A 19,714-nucleotide genomic window follows, 5' to 3' on the forward strand; every position below is an offset into this window, starting at 1 on the left:
TGTCCGACTAGTCAACATGTTTCCAGTCATCAACAGTCCAATGTCGGTGTTGAAGGGCCCAGGCGAGGCGCAAGGCTTTGTGTCGTGCAGTCATCAAGGGTACACGAGTGGGCCTTCGGCTCCGAAAGACCATATCGACGATGTGTAGTTGAATGGTTCGCACGCTGGCACTTGTTGGTGGTGCAGCATTGAAAACTGCAGCAATTTGTGAAAGAGTTGCACTTTTGTCACTTTGAACGGTTTTCTTCAGTCGTCGTTGGTCCCGTTCTTATAGGATCTTTTGCCTGGCGCATCGATGTCGGAGATTTGAAGCTTTACTGCATTCCTGATATTCACTGTACGCTCTCTAAATGGTCGTACGGGAAAATTCCCAAGTCATCACTACCTCGGAGATGCTGTGCCCCATCGCTTATGCGCCGTCTGTAACGTGACGTTCAAACTCACCTAAATCTTGCCATCATAGCAGCAGTAGCCGATCTAACATCTGCACCAGACATTTGCCGGTCGCAGTGCCGTATTCTGTCCGTTTACATATCTGTGTATTTGAATACGCATACGTATAGCAGTTTCTTTGGCGCTTCAGTGTGTATCAATTGAAAAAAGTAAATTTTTTACCTGTCGTGGACTTCAAGCCACTGTAGTCAGCTGCTATGGCTACTACCATAAAGACGCAGATGAGCCAACTAGCGCTTCTGCAAGACATGATGGAGGAGAAAAAGCGTCTTCTCCGTCGAAATGTGTTCGGCACGTGCACGCTGTTGGGTATCCTGTATTTTTATAAACAAATACAATTACATGAGATTTTATTTCAACAAGCTATAAAGGAAAGTGGCTAGTGTAAATTAATCTATCAAGCTATAGTGGATAATATCTGTTTCAAAAATGAATTTTCACTTCGTTCTACCCAATACATAGTTTCTGCCTCAGCTAAGCCGTTTACCTCAAGTATTTCGGAAAGGAAATGACATCGAATGAAATTGTCTTAAATGAAATTACGAGCTGATGAGGGGATGCTGGTGTGCTTTACTTAAAGCAGCAGCGAGCCTTGAGCAGGCAAGAACAGCGCAAAGTGGTGGGGGAAACTACGGCCTGAGGCATATACTGGCAGCTACAGAGAGCTGATTCTAGTACGACTGTTGCCGCCCTCTAAATACACAGAAACAGAAACAAAGACACGACGGAAATTGTGTCGACGATACGAACTTCTTTTGCAATAAATATGAGAAGAGTTACCAATATTTGTGATTATGGATATTGTGACAGGCAATAGAAAATTAATGGCTACTGTTTTAACTGCCATAGAATATGGGCTATCACATGAAAGCTGAGAGTGTCACTAAAAATTATAGAAGTCACATTTCTTTTCTATTAGTTAATCTTAAAGTACAGCCGATTTTATAACAGTATCGTAGGGGAAATGTGTCATTATTCTGAATTTGCCACGGCTGAATGTAATAGAAAGGCAGTATGAGTTATCCAGTTCAGTTACTAGCTATTCCAGATGACGAATATTGAAAGTTTAATTGTATTTAATCATTAGTTCATTGTTTATGCAAATGGGGATTGCTAAAATTGCTAAATAAAAATCAAATGCTACACGCTATGTGAAATCTAAAAGCACAAATGAGTGGAGGGCGGAGGGATGCTCTTTCTAAGCTTGCCACATGTATTCGTATGACTTTATTTGTATATTGTATATTGAGCAAGAAGCAAAGGGAACAAAAGAAAAATTTGGAGTAGGAATTAAATTCCATGGAGAAGAAATAAAAACTTTGAGGTTTGCCGATGACATTTTGATTCTATCAGAGACATAAAAGGACCTGGAAGGGGAAGTTGAACGGAATGGACAGTGTCTTGGAAAGAGGATATAAGATGAACATCGGCAAAAGCAAAACGAGGATAATAGAATGTAGTCGAATTAAATCAGGTGATGCTGAGAGAATTAGATTAGAAAATGAGACACTTGAAGTAGAAGATGAGTTTTGCTACTTGGGGAGCAACAGAACTGATGATCGTCGAAGTAGAGAGGATATAAGTGTAGACTGGCAATGGCAAGGAAAGCCTGTCTGGAGAAGAGAAATTTGCTACTTCGAGTATAGATTTACGGTAAGCGTCAGGAAGTCTTTCCTGAAAGTATTTGTAGGGAGTGTAGCCATGTGTGGAAGTGAAACAGTTTAGACAAGAAGAGAATAGAAGCTTTCGAAATGTGGTGCTACAGAAGAATGCCGAAAATTAGATGGGTAGGTCACGTACCTAATGAGGAGGTATTGAATAGAATTGGGGAGAAGAGGAATTTGCGGCACAACTTGATAGAAGTAGGGATCGGTTGGTAAGACATTTTCTGAGGCATCAAGGGATCACCAATTTAGTACTGGAGGGCAGCGTGGAGGGTAAAAATGGTAGAGGGAAACCAAGATTCAAATGGTTCAAATGGCTCTGATCACTATGGGACTTAACATCTGAGGTCATCAGTTCCCTAGAACTACGTAAACCTAACTAACCTAAGGACATCGCACACATCCATGCCCGAGGCAGGATTCGAACCAGCGACCGTAGCAGTTGCGCGGTTCCAAACTGAAGCGCCTAGAACCGCTTGGCCACACCGGCCGGCCGGGAGACAAAGGGATGAATACACTAAGCAGAATTAGAAACATGCAGGCTGCAGTAGGTACTTGGGGATGAAGAAGTTTACATAGGATAGAGTAGCATGGAGAGCGGCATCAAACCAGTCTCTGGTCTGAAAACCACAACAACAACAACAACAACTTTACTTAGCGTACTTTCTGTGTGCTAAAAACCGAATGTGAGCAAGATTCTCGTTCATACCTTACGTAGTATTGTGTAGTTCACGTCTAGAGAGGCCACAAAATGACAGTGACGAATGTAAAGTTATTGTAATGTGATGCATACTTGAGGAAAGCTCTAATTCTGAGTGTTTCTCTCGGATCAAACTGGGACGCAGCGGTGTGAGACGTGACGGAGGGCAGCGACAGCCGCACACCGTCGTCCTCTCCGCTTTCCGTGTTTCCCGTCGTTCGGGTTTCGGCAGGGGTGTCTCCTGGCGGCGAGTCATTCCGGGGAGCTGAAGCGCGGTAATCCTGCAGACAGTGTCTGGGCCGCGAGTGACAGCAGCGCTTCCCGTGTGCGAAGCGTCGAACTTGGCGTAATTCAACTGAGCTCAGCCTCACATCGTCGCTTTCAGCAGGATTACAAATACTCTCAACGCAGCCTCAGTGAGTGATTTTGAGCAGTTATTTGAAATTTAAATTTGCAATTGTGAGAAGCGAAGCAGCAATGGACGTAGACAGTTTTGCTACAACTGTTTGCCTCAATGAGCGATTTTGAGCAGTTATTTTTTTTTTTTTTTTTTTTTTTTTTTTTTTTTTTGTCATCGGTCTACTGACTGGTTTGATGCGGCCCGCCACGAATTCCTTTCCCGTGCTAAGCTCTTCTTCTCAGAGTAGCACTTGCAACCTACGTCCTCAATTATTTGCTTGACGTATTCCAATCTCTGTCTTCCTCTACAGTTTTTGCCCTCTACAGCTCCCTCTCGTACCGTGGAAGTCATTCCCTCATGTCTTAGCAGATGTCCTATCATCCTGTCCCTTCTCCTTATCAGTGTTTTCCACATATTCCTCTCCGATTCTGCGTAGAACCTCCTCGTTCCTTACCTTATCAGTCCACCTAATTTTCAACATTCGTCTATAGCACCACATCTCAAATGCTTCGATTCTCTTCTGTTCCGGTTTTCCCACAGTCCATGTTTCACTACCATACAATTCTGTACTCCAGACGTACATCCTCAGAAATTTCTTCCTCAAATTAAGGCCGGTATTTGATATTAGTAGACTTCTCTTGGCCAGAAATGCCTTTTTTGCCATAGCGAGTCTACTTTTGATGTCCTCCTTGCTCCGTCCGTCATTGGTTATTTTACTGCCTAGGTAGCAGAATTCCTTAACTTCATTGACTTCGTGACCATCAATCCTCATGTTAAGTTTCTCGCTGTTCTCATTTCTACTACTTCTCATTACCTTCGTCTTTCTCCGATTTACTCTCAAACCATACTGTGTACTCATTACGCTGTACATTCCGTTCAGCAGATCATTTAATTCTTCTCCACTTTCACTCAGGATAGCAATGTCATCAGCGAATCGTATCATTGATATCCTTTCACCTTGTATTTTAATTCCACTCCTGAACCTTTCTTTTATTTCCATCATTGCTTCCTCGATGTACAGATTGAAGAGTAGGGGTGAAAGGCTACAGCCTTGTCTTACACCCTTCTTAATACGAGCACTTCGTTCTTGATCGTCCACTCTTATTATTACCTCTTGGTTGTTTTACATATTGTATATGACCCGTCTGTCCCTATAGCTTACCCCTACTTTTTTCAGAATCTCGAACAGCTTGCACCATTTTATATTGTCGAACGCTTTTTCCAGGTCGATAAATCCTATGAAAGTGTCTTGATTTTTCTTTAGCCGTGCTTCCATTATTAGCCATAACGTCAGAATTGCCTCTCTCGTCCCTTTACTTTTTCTAAAGCCAAACTGATCGTCACCTAGCGCATTCTCAATTTTCTTTACCATTATTCTGTATGTTATTCTTGTAAGCAGCTTCGATGCATGAGCTTTTAAGCTGATTGTGCGATAATTCTCGCACTTGTCAGCTCTTGCCGTCTTCGGAATTGTGTGGATGATGCTTTTCCGAAAGTCAGATGGTATATCGCCAGACTCATATATTCTACACACCAACGTGAATAATCGTTTTGTTGCCACTTCCCCCAATGATTTTAGAAATTCTGATGGAATGTTGTCTATCCCTTCTGCCTTATTTGCCCGTAAGTTCTCCAAAGCTCTTTTAAATTCCGATTCTAATACTGTATCCCCTATCTCTTCTAAATCGACTCCTGTTTCTTCTTCTATCACATCAGACAAATCTACACCCTCATAGAGGCTTTCAGTGTATTCTTTCCACCTATCTGCTCTCTCCTCTGCATTTAACAGTGGAATTCCCGTTGCACTCTTAATGTTACCACCGTTGCTTTTAATGTCACCAAAGGTTGTTTTGACTTTCCTGTATGCTGAGTCTGTCCTTCCGACAATCATATCTTTTTCGATGTCTTCACATTTTTCCTGCAGCCATTTCGTCTTAGCTTCCCTGCACTTCCTACTTATTTCATTCCTCAGCGACTTGTATTTCTGTATTCCTGATTTTCCTGGAACATGTTTGTACTTCCTCCTTTCATCAATCAACTGAAGTATTTCTTCTGTTACCCATGGTTTCTTCGCAGCTACCTTCTTTGTACCTATGTTTTCCTTCCCAACTTATATGAAATTTAAATTTCCAATTGTGAGAAGCGATGCAGCAATGGACGTAGACAGTTTTGCTACAACTGTTTGTCATTGATCGCGCCAAATATCTTCAGCATTTGCACGCTCTTGAGCAACCTGTAATTTTGTGAATAAATACAACTCATTTCCTCTCAACAAGATGTAAAGGAAAGTAGCTAGTGTAAATTATGTCTCAGTCTCCGGCGTCGTGTTAAATGCAGGAACAGTGCTTCTTGACAGAATGAGATTTTCACTCTGCAGCGGAGTGTGCGCTTATATGAAACTTGGTGGCAGATTAAGACTGTGTGCCGGACCGAGACTCGAACTCGTGACCTTTGCCTTTCGCGGGCAAGTGCCCTACCAACTTAGCTACCCAAGCACGACTCCCGCCCGATACTCACAGCTTTACTTCTGCCAGTATCTCGTCTCCTACCTTCCAAACTTAACAGAAGCTCTCCTGCGAACCTTGCAGAACTAGCACTTCTGAAAGAAAGGATATTGCGGAGACATGGCTTAGTCACAGCCCGGGGGATGTTTCCAGAATGAGATTTTCACTCTGCAGCGGAGTGTGCGCTCATATGAAACTTCCTGCCAGATTAAAACTGTTTGCCGGACCGAGACTCGAACTCGGGAGTCTCGGTCTCGGTCTGGCAAACAGTTTTAATATGACAGGAAGTTTCAGTGCTTCTTGAGTCCGGATGTTTTCAAGTGCACTTTCGTAGTGATATTTGCAGATAATCAATAAACATTTACTACATTCGAATTACAATAGTACTGCACTAGTAAACATTGCTATTCCTATTGGATGTATTAACTCAACTAATTTTTTAAATAATTTACTAACCAGCCTATAAATTGCTAGGGTGAATGATCATTTCGTATATGTAAACAAGTGCTTCATCAAAAATCAACGAAATACGTAGTTTTCCTCTCTGACAACATGAAGAAAATGTACGTTTCAGTAATTGAACAAATTCGAAAGAAAAAGGTCTCCCTACGATAATGACGGAAGCTGAAGAAAGGAACTGAAATTCTTGCCACGGCCGGCACGCGAACCCAAATCTCCTTGTTTACTAAGGCAGAGATGCTAACCATTACCCCACCACAGCGCTATGGCCAGCAGTTCTACACGAACTAGTCAAGTCGACTGCCCTCTCCAACACAAACTTCAGTTCATACTTCATCTTAATTTCCCCGTACAGGGCTCTCCATAATTGGAATAGCACCCCGACATTGGACGTAATGGGAAAATCGTATACCGTAGCTGATCTTACAGCGATTTTCCCCGAGACATTTAAGTCTCATCTTTATCTACGATAATGATGGACTTCTGTCGTTCGTCAGCAACACTGACTGTAGTGCTGCGGTGGTGTAATGTTTGGCATTTCTGTCTAATAAGCACAGTTTCGCTTCGAGTGCCGGGCACGAAGGTTCTTGTTTATTTCACTTGCCGCAGCGTCGCTTGTGTGAAGTTTTTCTCGTTAGTGTTGTTCTGTCTGCCGAGTGAGTCCTAGCGCCTCCAATCCGCCACACTGTCTCTTTGAGTATATATAAAAAAAAAAGTGTGAAATCTTATGGGACTTAACTGCTAAGGTCATCAGTCCCTAAGCTTGCACACTACTTAACCTAAATTAACCTAAGGACAAACACACACACCCATGCCTGAGGGAGGACTCGAACCTCCGCCGGGACCAGCCGGACAGTCCACGACTGTAGCGCCTTAAACCGCTCGGCTAATCCTGCACGGCAAACTGCTTTATTATACGCTGCCACGGCGTCAGCTTTTCTCAGTTCGTCTTTGATGGATTTTGTGATGTCGGGACGTAGTACCACTGGCTGTACCCCCCCCCCCCCCCTCCCCTACCCCCAACAATATGGCTGCTCTACCACAGCACGAACAGCTGTATCTTTGCCAGATCAGTTCTCTGTAGTACGCGCTCTTTGCTTGACGCATTGCGCATACGCTGTGAGAATAAAAGTATTCATAGTAAGTGGCAGAAGTGCGAGTGATGGTTTATCGTCGTAGTTACCACGCCCGGCCCCACTACCTACAGTGATATCTAAATACACGCTAGGTATGAAAAATTGCAAATTTCCTTGTACTGTTTCTACAAATAGTGAATTTTCGCGGACAAGTGGCTGACCATTACGAAATCTACGCTTTTGTTGTTTGTTGGTTGTCAGTAGTGCTGCCCTTTTCGTGGTGTCAGCTGCGCCTCACAAGTGGAACACGTCGCGCAGAGTACCGCGACCGGCAGATGTGCAGTGGGCAGGGCACGCGTGGGGCTGCGGCAGCCGCCGCAGGGGAAGTGCCGCTCTAAACTCTACCCTGGGCTCACATTTTCTGTGAATGTTAAGGCGGATGCAGATGATAAACGAGTATTCATTGGACAAATATATTATACTGGACCTGACATGTGGTTACATTTTCACGCAATTTGGGTGCATAGATCCTGAGAAATCAGTACCCAGAACAACCACCTCTGGCCGTAATAACGGCCTTCATACGCCTGGGCATTGAGTCAAACAAAGCTTGGATGGCGTGTACAGGTACAGCTGCCCATGCAGTGTCAACACAATAAAACAGTTCATCAAGAGTAGTGACTGCCGTATTGTGACGGGTCAGTTGCTCGGCCACCATTGACATTTTCAATTGGTGAGAGATCTGGAGAACGTTCTGGCCAGGGCAGCAGTCGAACATTTTCTGCATCCAGAAAGGCCCGTTAGGACCTGCAACATGCGGTCGTGCATTATCCTGCTGAAATGTAGGGTTTCGCAGGGATCGAATGAAGCGTAGAGCCACGGGTCGTAGCACATCCGAAATGTAACGTCCACTGTACAAAGTGCCGTCAATGCGAACAAGAGACGACCGAGACGTGTAACCAATGGCACCCCATACCATGACGCCGGGTGATACGCCATTATGGCGATGACGAATACACGCTTCCAATGTGCGTTCACGGCGATGTCGGATGCGACCCTCGTGATGCTGTAAACAGAACCTGGATTCATCCGAAAAAATTACGTTTTGTCATTCATGCACCAAGGTTCGTCGGTGAGTACACCATCGCAGGCGCTCCTGTCTGTGATGCAGCGTCAAGGGTAACCGCAGCCATGGTCTCCGAGCTGATGGTCCATGCTGCTGCAAACGTCCCCATTTGTTCACTCAGGGATCGAGACGTGGCTGCACGATCCGTTACAGCCATGCGGATAAGATGCCTGTCATCTAGACTGCTAGTGATACGAGGCCGTTGGGATCCAGCACAGCGTTCCTTATTACCCTCCTGAACCCACCGATTCTATATTCTGCTAACAGTCATTGGATGTCGACCAATGCGAGCAGCAATGTCGCGATACGATAAACCGCAATCACGGTAGGCTACAATCCGACCTTTATCAAAGTCGGAAACGTGATGGTACGCATTTCTCCTCCTTACACGAGGCATCACAACAACGGTTCTCCAGGAAACGCCCGGTCAACTGCTGTTTGTGTATGAGAAATCAGTTGGAAACTTCCCTCATGTCAGCACGTTGTAGGTGTCGCCACCGGCGCCAGCCTTGCGTGAATGCTCTGAAAAGCTAATGATTTGCATATCACAGTATCTTCTTCCTGTCTATTAAATTTCGCGTCTGTAGCACGTCATCATCGTAGTGTAGCAATTTTAATGGCCAGTAGTGCATTAAGTCTGCTTCTAAAAAGAATTCCCCTGAAAACACAGCGATTTATTTTCACTTGGCTTGTTAATCATTTGTACCTTTCACAGAAGCGAATTTTGAGTAAAACTTAACACGTTTCTCTGGTTGCCATGTTAAAATTTGCTTATTTTGCCACAACACAGCGTAGTATACACAGTGTCATCTCTCCAACATGTACAGAGGCAACTGCGAGAGAATTCTAAAACAGTGACTTATTAAGTTTAAGTGTGGAACTGAGGAAAAGTAATGTCAATATTTTATCGAAAAAGCACGTTCTCGAAAAAAATATACGTATAGAGACTTATGTTGCTCCAAAGCCCATAGCATTTCTCGTTTCAACAGCTATTGATGGCCCCTAAACATTACATTCTTTCATCGAGTAAGTCTGTAGTTGGTGGAATAACATGGCAGAGAATGAACTTTTGCACAATAACCGAATGGAAAAAATACCTTCCTCTTTCTGTGCTATCATTTGCCAAAATCTCATTTCGATATCTCAAACCGTTTATGTCCGGGCCATGTGGCCAAGCGGTTCTAGGCGCCTCAGTCCGGAACCGCGCTGCTGTTACGGTCGCAGGTTCGAATCCTGCCTCGGGCATGGAGGTTAGTTAGGTTTAAGTAGTTTTAAGTCTATGGGACTGATGACCACAGATGTTAAGTCCCACAGAGCTTAGAGCCGTTTGGAGCATTTGAAACTGTTTATGAAATATGAAGAATGTTGTGGATATTTCATTCTGGATTCATCGCAGACGCGGTGCGATCGCAAATGACTGTGTTACATTAGATCAACTTTCTAGAGGTTCGTGACAGATAGAGACCTCCACCCAAGTCTTAAGAAGAATTCGATATGTTAGCGAAATTTCATACGCAGCAATATATTATGTAATTTTTACAAGACGCAAAACCATAGCGACCCCCATTTTTCATTGCAAACTTTTTCGAATTGCGCGCAGTGTGTTACTTCCATGTATCACAATAACTATGACCGTTAACGAAATGATGGGCGCATCATCATAATGATCCTTGCATATAAAGCTATGAGTGAAACAAAAACTTTTTTTTTATAGTTTCTGTAAAATCGTTTGAGAAATACTGCAGTGCGTGCGTCTCGATTCTGTGATCGACGACCAGCAAAAAGGTGGCAAATATTTTATTTATAAATGAAAAAATCTGCTATATTGGTGTCGCGACTCTTGACGCTGGAACAAAAACGCTTGAGAATGGACACATCGGAACAATTTTTGGCCCGTTTTAGGAGAAACGAACAAAATTTTTTACACCGGTTTGTGACCACAGATGAAACCCCAGAGACAAAATAACAGTCAAAGCAGTGGAAACATGTTGATTCTCCGCCACCAAAGAAAGCATAGGCAATTCCTTCGGCGGGAAAGGTCGTGGCATCATTGTTCTGGAATGCGAAGGGGGTTCTGTTTCTAAATTATCTCCCCACTGGCCAAACAGTTACTGGAGAATACTATGCTAACTCCTGGACAAATTGCAACAAAAGATACGGGAAAAAAAGCCACGTTTAGCAAGGCAATGGCAAAATTACACGAACTAAGGTATGAATTGTTGCCACACCTACCTTATTCACCTTATATGGTTCCGTCCGACTTTCATCTCTTCCTAAAACTGAAATTTTTCTTGGTGACCGAAGACTCACTTCAGACGAAGAACTGATAGCCGGAGTTGACAACTATGTTGCAGGCCTGGAGGAAACACATTTTCGAGATGGGATCAAGGCACTCGAACATCGTTGGACCAAGTGCATTTATCTACAAGCACACTACATTAAAAAACAGAAGAAGTTCCAGTGATCTAAGTACTTTCTTTCTATTCTGTTCCGAGAACTTTTGAAACTACTCTCGTACGCGAGCATAAAACACGTTACAAATTCTACAGCTGACCGACGTCACAGATATAGGCCTACAGTTTTGTGTGTCTTCTTGACGACACTTCCTGAAAATGGGAGTCACCTATCCTTTTTTTCCAATCGTCAGAACCACTTCGCTGCTCCAAAGACCTACGGCAGAGTGCTGCTAGAAGAGGGATGGATTCATTCGCATACTCTACGTAGATACGTATTGGTATCCCGCCAATGCAGTGGCCTTCCCTCTGTTGAGCGATTTCCGTTACTTTATCTATACAACGGTAACTTGTGAACCACTATTTGAAAGACTTTTGCAACTACAGACACACACAAGTGTTTACGCTAGTCAAAGATCCCTCAAATGTAGTGTTAAGGAAAACAGTCCCCGTCAACAGCTAACATACAGACAGTAGCTTGGCATCGTACAATGTAAGCACTAGGGCAGTATACAAACATTATGATATAGATTTAGCAACGACTAATACATAGAGATATCATATGACATGATTACAGATATAAATGTGCGTAGGAACAGCGCTTTATAAAACTGCAAGTAAGGAAAATATCTTTAATTGCAGACTTATTTAACTCCTCCTATGAGAAAGTAGCTGTGACAGAATACTAACTCATTTAAATGACCAAAACTTCTTAAATGCCTCACAGTTTGGCTTTCGTGAACATTTCTCTACAGAGAAATCAGTACAGCACTTCACAAATTAAGCGGCTGCAGAGCCAAGCAAGATAAATTACACTATTCGTATATTATGTGACCTTTCCAGAGTCTTTGATTGGGTGGATCACATTATTCCACTTGGCAAACTAATGAGTTCTGGCATTAATGCACCCCCTTCTCCACAGATGGAGCCTCAACTTCATAACAGAAATCACAGGATGTTACAGGCACGAAACTAACATCAGTATGGCTTGAAACTAACGTATGAGGCCCCACAACGATATGTACTGGGCACTGATTCACATTACGTGATTTCAAACACGCAAAGAAAAGTGTGCAGGCGCTCCACCAAGTCGCCATTATGAAAACTTCCTGGAACGTCAAAATTGTTCAGTAAGCAATACATTATCTTTTCTGAGCTTGAGGAGCGCATATGGTGATTGTCTATGTGGCTCCTGACTATCGAAAGCTTTCCCTGTGACAGGATTGCTTCAAATACCTTAAATTCCTACCCCCCAAGCTTGTCTTTTAAGACCTGTATCAACTTTGTGCGCAATCTTGAGTGTCACCATGTACACTGTAATACTATCAATGTCAAACTTTCTTCCACATTTTTACTTATTTAGCAAAAACAATGATGAACGCTTTGTACGAGGTGTTCTGCCAACTGGCAAATACAGCTCATTTACGTGGTTTCTTTACGAAGCGGTCCCGACTGTTTCTACTGTTACAGTAAGAGACACATTCGTTCAGGAACCTGTTTCAAAAACGCGCAAGATGTAACAATAGTAAGTATGTAGGAGCAGTAATATTACTTTAATTAAGCTGTCAGACGCAGTAGGCTGGCACAGGCCACACCAGACCTCACCCAGGACGATACAGGGATGCCTCGGAGGAGCTGCTGCTCCACAAGTCACGGACAATACACTGACGGTGGAAAAAATCGCAGCACCAAGAAGGAGACTCACAATAAAAAAGAAACTAGGTAGGCGTGTTTCTACAGGGTGGCGCACGAAATGTGTTACCATTTTATTCGTGAATATAAACTTTATTGTCAGTACAATCTGAAAGGAACATATACTACAATGAAGAGCCGTCCATGGAGATTTGTTCTAACTCAGCACATGCTCAATATGTCCACCATTTCGTTTCCTAACTTCCTTTAAACGAACACTGAAGTTAGTGATTTCCCTACGGCACATATCTTCCGTAATTTCACTGCAAGCTTGAAGAATAAGTCTTCTGAGCTCCATTAAATCACATGGACGTTTCGGGAAAACTTTTTCCTCTAGGTACCCCCAAAGACAAAAGTCACATGGATTGAGGTCTGGACTATTGGGGGGGGGGGGGGGGGCAATTTTGTCCGTCATTGAAGCGACCTGGAAACCTGAGTGAAATGATTCGCAGGTCGAAATGCTCGTGTAAAAACTCCAACACAGTGTTTGCAGTATGTGGCCTTGCAACATCTTGCATGAACCACTGCGTGTGGAAGGGCAATGCAGTAGCAAGAAGCTGTGGAATGAAGTTATTGCGAAGCGTGCTCAAATAACGCTCGCTGTTCACAGTTTCTTCAAAGAAAAAGGGTCCAATAAGTCCGTAACTGGAAATTGCTGCCCACGCTGTAATCCTCGGAGCGTAATGTTATCGTTCATGAAGTACTTGTGGGTTTTCAGCAGCCCAAAAGCGTACATTTTGTTTGTTAACCGTCTAAATGAATATGCGCCTCGTCTGAAAACCAAACGTTGTTGAGAGTTTCTTCCCTATCCTCCGCCCACTGAGCAAACAGTAGTTCAAAAAAATGGTTCAAATGGCTCTGAGCACTATGGGACTTAACATCTGTGGTCATCAGTCCCCTAGAACTTAGAACTACTTAAACCTAACTAACCTAAGGACATCACACACATCCATGCCCGAGGCAGGATTCGAACCTGCGACGTCGCAGTCGCGCGGTTCCGGACTGAGCGCCTAGAACCGCTAGACCAGCGCGGCCGGCGCAAACAGTAGTCTCTGCTGCTTGTGTTCTTCAGTGAGCTTCTGTGCACAAGTCATCTTGTATGGGTACATATGGAGGTCACTTTTAAGAATGCGTTGATTGGAGCGTCTGGATATTCCCAGTTACACTGCTGCCTTTCTACACGATTTCCCGGGACTTCTCTGTACAGCAACTCGTACCGCTTCAATATTCTCAGGCGAACAAACAGGCTTAAGCCGAGGTCGCTGCGCTTTCAATACTGTTCCTTCCTGTACAAATTTATCGTACAACCTGTGGATGGTCTTCTTGCGAGGGACCCATCGTGTGTTAAACTATTGTCGAAAACTCCTCTGAGTCGCAACAAGGCTTTTAGTTTCATGAAAAAGTAACACAATTGCCGATAGTTCCTGTGTCGTCAGTCTTCCATTGTCAGCCATTGCTGATTACTAGTCTCCTAGCGGCAGTATCGTGAATTAAACGTCATTTCGTAACTCATTTGATTTTCCAAGCTCTGCTAATGTTTATCGTAAATTCTGAAAGAAACAATTGGTAACACATTTCGTGCGCCACCCTGTACATCTGGTAGATGACGTCCGTTCATATTTCGTGCCATTCACGTAACAGTGGCGCTGGAAGCGTCGCTATGATGATGCAAATAACGTCTGCTTTAAATACACGCCTTGACTGTCATGAGCTTTTGTCACCTTACAGACTGGACGTGGTGAAATGATATTAGTCAAGAATGCCTGTAAGGTGACAAAGATAACATCATCAACGCCTCACTGACTTTGTACGACGTCTTGTAATTGGACTACGAGAAGCCGGACCTTCGTCCTGTGATATTGTAGAAAGACGTGGCGGAATGTAGCCACTGCACATCATTCGCTGGCAGAGATGCTAATGGGAATGTACGCTAAGGGGCAAGATCAGTTTGGATTCCGTAGAAATGTTGGAACACGTAAGGCAACACTGACCCTACGACTTATCTTAGAAGAAAGATTAAGGAAAGGCAAACCTACGTTTCTTGCATTTGTAGACTTAGAGAATACTTTTGACAATGTTGACTGGAATACTCTCTTTGAAATTCTGAAGGTGGCAGGGGTAAAATACAGGGAGCGAAAGGCTAATTACAATTTGTACAGAAACCAGATGGCAGTTATAAGAGTCGAGGGACATGAAAGGGAAGCAGTGGTTGGGAAGGGAGTGGGACAGGGTTTTAGCCTCTCCCCGATGCTATTCAATCTGTATATCGAGCAAGCAGTAAAGGAAACAAAAAAAAATTCGGAGTAGGAATTAAAATCCATGGAGAAGAAATAAAAACTTAGAAGTTCGTCGATGACATTGTAATTCTGTCAGAGACAGCAAAGGACTTGGAAGAGCAGTTTAACGGAATGGTCAGTGTCTTGAAAGGAGGGTATAAGATGAATATCAACAAAAGCAAAACTAGGATAATGGAATGTAGTCGAATTGAATCGGGTGATGCTGAGAGAAATAGATTAGGAAATGAGACGATTAAAGTAGTAAAGGAGTTTTGCTATTTGGGGAGCAAAATAATTGATGATGGTCGAAGTAAAGAGGGTATAAAATGTAGACTGGCATTGGCAAGGAAAGCGTTTCTGAAGGAGAGAAATTTGTTAACATCGAGCATTGATTTAAGTGTCAGGAAGTCGTTTCTGAAAGTATTTGTATGGAGTGTAGCCATGTATGGAAGTGAAACATGGACGATAAATAGTTTAGACAAGAAGAGAATAGAAGCTTTCGAAATGTGAAGCTACAGAAGAATGTTGAAGATTAAATGGGTAGATCACATAACTGATGTGGAGCTATTGAACAGAATTGGGGAGAAGAGGAGTTTGTGTCACAACTTGACTAGAAGAAGGGATCGGTTGGTAGGACATGTTCTGAGGCATCAAGGGATCAGAAATTTAGTACTGGAGGGCAGCTTGGATAGTAAAAATCGTAGAGGGAGACCAAGAGATGAACACACTATGCAGATTCAGAAGGATGTAGGTTGCAGTAGGTACTGGGAGATGAAGAAGCTTGCATAGGATACAGTAGCATGGAGAGCGGCATCAAACCAGTCTCAGAACTGAAGACCACAACAACAACAACACGGTAAGACGAAAACTGCCCTCCGGCCGTCCACATGGCAGTGCAGAGACGGAAGACGGTCGTGTTCGGCGTATGGCCCTCGTCGAGTCGTGATGCATCTGCAGCAGCAATTTGTGCACCAGAGTGACACAAGGAACTGTTATATTTCACTTCAAGGACAGCTCCGAACCAGTGTGCATTCCACTGACCCCGAACCACCACCTTTTGCGACTGCAGTGGTGTCAAGCGACAGCTCGTTGGAGTGCAGGGTGGAGGTCTGTTGTGTTCTCTGATGAAAACTGGTTGTGCCTCGGTGTGAGTGCTGGCCGTGTGCTGAGAGCCTGCAACCAACCTGTCTACGTGCTACAGACACTGCACCTACACCTGGAGTTACACCGAGCGAGGTGTCGCAGTGGTCAGCACAATGGACTCGCTTTTGGGAGGACGGCGGTTCAAACCCGTGTCCGGCCATCCTGATTCACGTTTTCCGTGATTTCCCTAAATCGCTTCAGGAAAATGCCGGGATAGTTTCTCTGAAAGGGCACGGTCGACTTCCTTCTCATCCTTCCATAATCCGATGAGACCGGTGACTTCGATGTTTGGTCCCTTCTCCCAAATCAATCAACCAGCCTGGAGCTATGGTCTGGGAAGCGATTTCGTATGACAGCACGAGCACTATCGGGGTTATCCCACTCACACTGACTGCAAATTCGTACGTCAGACTGTCGATTCGACGAGTTGTGCCTCCATTCACGAACAGCTTTCTGCAGAGTGTTGTCCAACGGGCTAACGATCGCCCACATAGCACTGTTGTAACCCAATATTCTGTACAGCGTTGACATGCTGCCTCGGCCTACACCGTCACCAGACCTGTCTCCAGTCGACCACATGTGAGACACCATCAAACGAAACTCCAGCGTTAACCAAAACCAGCGTTAACCGTTCCCTTATCGATCGATCGAGTGCAAGAGACCCGGATGAAACTAACATCCAGCACTGGTACGACAAAATGGACGCATATTAATCTGCGTTAATTATTTTTCGGTGTTGCGATCTTTCTTTAAAGACAAAGAGAGAGGAATAAAACTTGGTCCTTTGCATCCACCGCTGTCAAGATACGGTAACAGTGACAAGGGGAAGGTCACGCAGAGACTCCACTCACCAAACACTTCCCTCGCCGCGGCTGCCCGTGCACTGCTGGTGCTTGAGCTGGCGCTGGTGCCTATGAGCCCCGAGTACCGCCCCCCACGTGCTCCACCCCTCCGCCCCTCGGTCCCCACCGCCACCGCCGCCGCCTCTCCACGCGGCTGACGTGCCAACTACTCCTGCTCGACGCCTCACAAGGCAGACGCCGGGGTCACGTGACCGTGACAGCGCTTAATGAGTTCGCCGATAAAATTTGGCCGAGAGTCCTAACAAGTTTGGTCCTAAATACACTCCTGGTCATTAAAATTGCTACACCACGAAGATGACGTGCTACAGACGTGAAATTTAACCGACAGGAAGAAGACGCTGTGATGCGCAAATGATTAGTTATTCAGAGCATTCACACAAGGTTCGCGCCGGTGGCGACACCTACAACGTGCTGACATGAGGAAAGTATACAACCAACTTCTCATACAAAAACAGCAGTTGACCGGCGCTGCCTGGTGAAATGTTATTGTGATACCTCGTGTAAGGAGGTTTATCGTATCGCGACATTGCTGCTCGCGTTGGTCGAGATCCAATGACTGTTAGCAGAATATGGAATCGGTGGGTTCAGGAGAGTAATAAGGAACGCCATGCTGGATCCCAACGGCCTCGTATCACGAGCAGTAGAGATGACTGGCATCTTATCCACATGGTTGTAACGGATCGTGCAGCCACGTCTCGATCCCTGAGTCAGCGGATGTGGACGTTTGCAAGACAACAACGACGACGTTTGCAGCAGCATGGACTATCAGCTCGCAGACCGTGGCTGCGGTTACCCTTGACGTTGCATCACAGACAGGAGCGTCTGCGATGGTGTACTCAACGACGAACCTGGGTGCACGAATGGCTAAACGTCATTTTTTCGGATGAATCCAGTTTCTGTTTACAGCATCATGATGGTCGCATCCGTGTTTGGCGACATCGCGGTGAACGCACATTGGAAGCGTGTATTCGTCATCGCCATACTGGCGTATCACCCGGCGTGATGGTATGGGGTGCCATTGGTTACACGTCTCGGTCACAGTGGACGATACATTCTGGATGTGTTACGACCCGTGGTTCTACCCTTCATTCGATCCCTGCGAAACCCTACATTTCAGCAGGATAATGCACGACCGCATGTTGCAGGTCCTGTATGGGCCTTTCTGGATACAGAAAATGTTCGACTGCTGCCCTGGCCAGCACATTCTCCGGATCTCTCACCAATTGAAAACGTCTGGTCAGTTGTGGCCGAGCAACTGGCTCGTCACAATACGCCAGTCACTACTCTTGATGAACTGTGGTATGGTGTAGAAGCTGCATGGGCTGCTGTACCTGTACACGCCATCCAAGCTTTGTTTGACTCAATGCCCAGGCGTATGAAGGCCGTTATTACGGCCAGAGGTGGTTGATCTGGGTACTGATTTCTCAGGATCTATGCACCCAAACTGCGGGAAAATTTAATCACATGTCAGTTCTAGTATAATACATTTGTCCAATGAATACCCGTTTATCATCTGCATGTCTTCTTGGTTTAGCTATTTTAATGGCCAGTAGTGTAAAATCAGTAAGGGGGCTGAACAGTCTAGTCAGTCGCCTAGTCACGTAGTCACCGTGCTGAAGATTGCCCATGCAAGTCCGAAATACTGAATTCGGTCTTCCAGAATTGTTCCACCACGGAAGACGGTAAAACAGTTCCTTCTTTCAATCACTACATCAACGAGGAAGTGGCAGATATTGTGATAAGTGATCGTGGAACAGAAGAACAGCTACAATCGATAGGTGGTCGAAATGCATCTGTCCGACACGACACCTATGAGTTCTACAGAGATTACGTGAAAGAACTTCTTCCCCTTCTATCTGCAGCGTATCGCGGGACGCTGGAGCACTGAAGGGCACACGGTGACTGGAAGAAATCGCAGGGCATTCCGCTATACGAGAAGGGTCGTAGGACCGATGCACGTAATTATAGGCCTATATAGCTGACGCAGATCTCTTGTAGCACAAGCTGCGACGTAGTCGCGAATTGAACAGCGACCCGAAATTAGAATAAATTTCCATGCATTCACGTCTACGGTCATAAATTTTTTGTCACCAGACTGTCGGTTTCGTTGTATAATGACCATCTTCAGATTTGTTTTATGGAAACATTTCCTAATACCCTAGAGCCATAGCAGCATAGTCAAATGCTAAACAAAAAATCAGTGCATCATCAAATGTGTATATATAATGGTATATACAAGAGCCATCTCGTCAGCAGCACTATTGTTCAAAGCGAACTGCCCAGATTGCTTTGAACAGAAGTGCTTTTGATTACTCTTGTATATACTGTTATTTATATACCTTTGGGCAGTTTGGTTTGAAACAGTAGGGCTGCTGACGAGATGGTTCTTGTATATACCATTATTTATACGCATTTGACGATGCTGCCGCTGCTTTTGTGTTTAGCATTTGACGATGTATATTAGGACGTGTTTTTATAAAATAGACCTGAAGATGGTCATTACAGACCGAAACCGATAGTGTGATGACAAAAAATTTGCGACCAGAGACGTGAATAAATTTAGATCTCTTGTAGAATTATGGAACGTGTTCCAGGCTCAAATATTACGTCGTTTTCGAAGAACATATATTTCCTCTATAAAAGTCAACGCCGTCTTGCGAAATTCAGTTCGCTGTGTTCCTCTGTGAGAGCCACACGGCTGTACACACCAGCGTTCAAGTTGACGCCGTCCCACACTGCCCTTTAGCGGGATAAGAGTTCACCGAATATCTGACCAGGTTTCCAGATTTGTGACTGGATTCAATACTTCCTCGCAAACAGAACTCAGTGTGTCGCCCTCGACGGAATAAAATCGAAAGATGTAAAGGTAAATTCCAGAATTGCCCAAGAAAGTGTAATAGGACCG

General features: G+C 44.5%; 1 protein-coding gene across 1 annotated transcript in view; it reads right to left on the reverse strand.

The window, feature by feature from the left end:
• LOC124551224 (CARD- and ANK-domain containing inflammasome adapter protein-like) overlaps nt 1–16,819 on the reverse strand; it is a 66,527-nt gene extending 49,708 nt beyond the window's left edge. The window contains exons 1-2 of the mRNA XM_047126216.1: nt 16,798–16,819; nt 616–767 (exon numbers count right to left, since the gene is read on the reverse strand). Coding sequence (XP_046982172.1) covers nt 616–703 — 88 coding nt within the window. The 5' untranslated portion in view covers nt 704–767; nt 16,798–16,819. The remainder of the gene's footprint in view (nt 1–615; nt 768–16,797) is intronic.
• Nucleotides 16,820–19,714: the final 2,895 nt, after the last annotated feature.

This window comes from Schistocerca americana, chromosome 9 (genome assembly GCF_021461395.2).
Source record: "Schistocerca americana isolate TAMUIC-IGC-003095 chromosome 9, iqSchAmer2.1, whole genome shotgun sequence".
Classification (NCBI taxonomy): domain Eukaryota; kingdom Metazoa; phylum Arthropoda; class Insecta; order Orthoptera; family Acrididae; genus Schistocerca; species Schistocerca americana.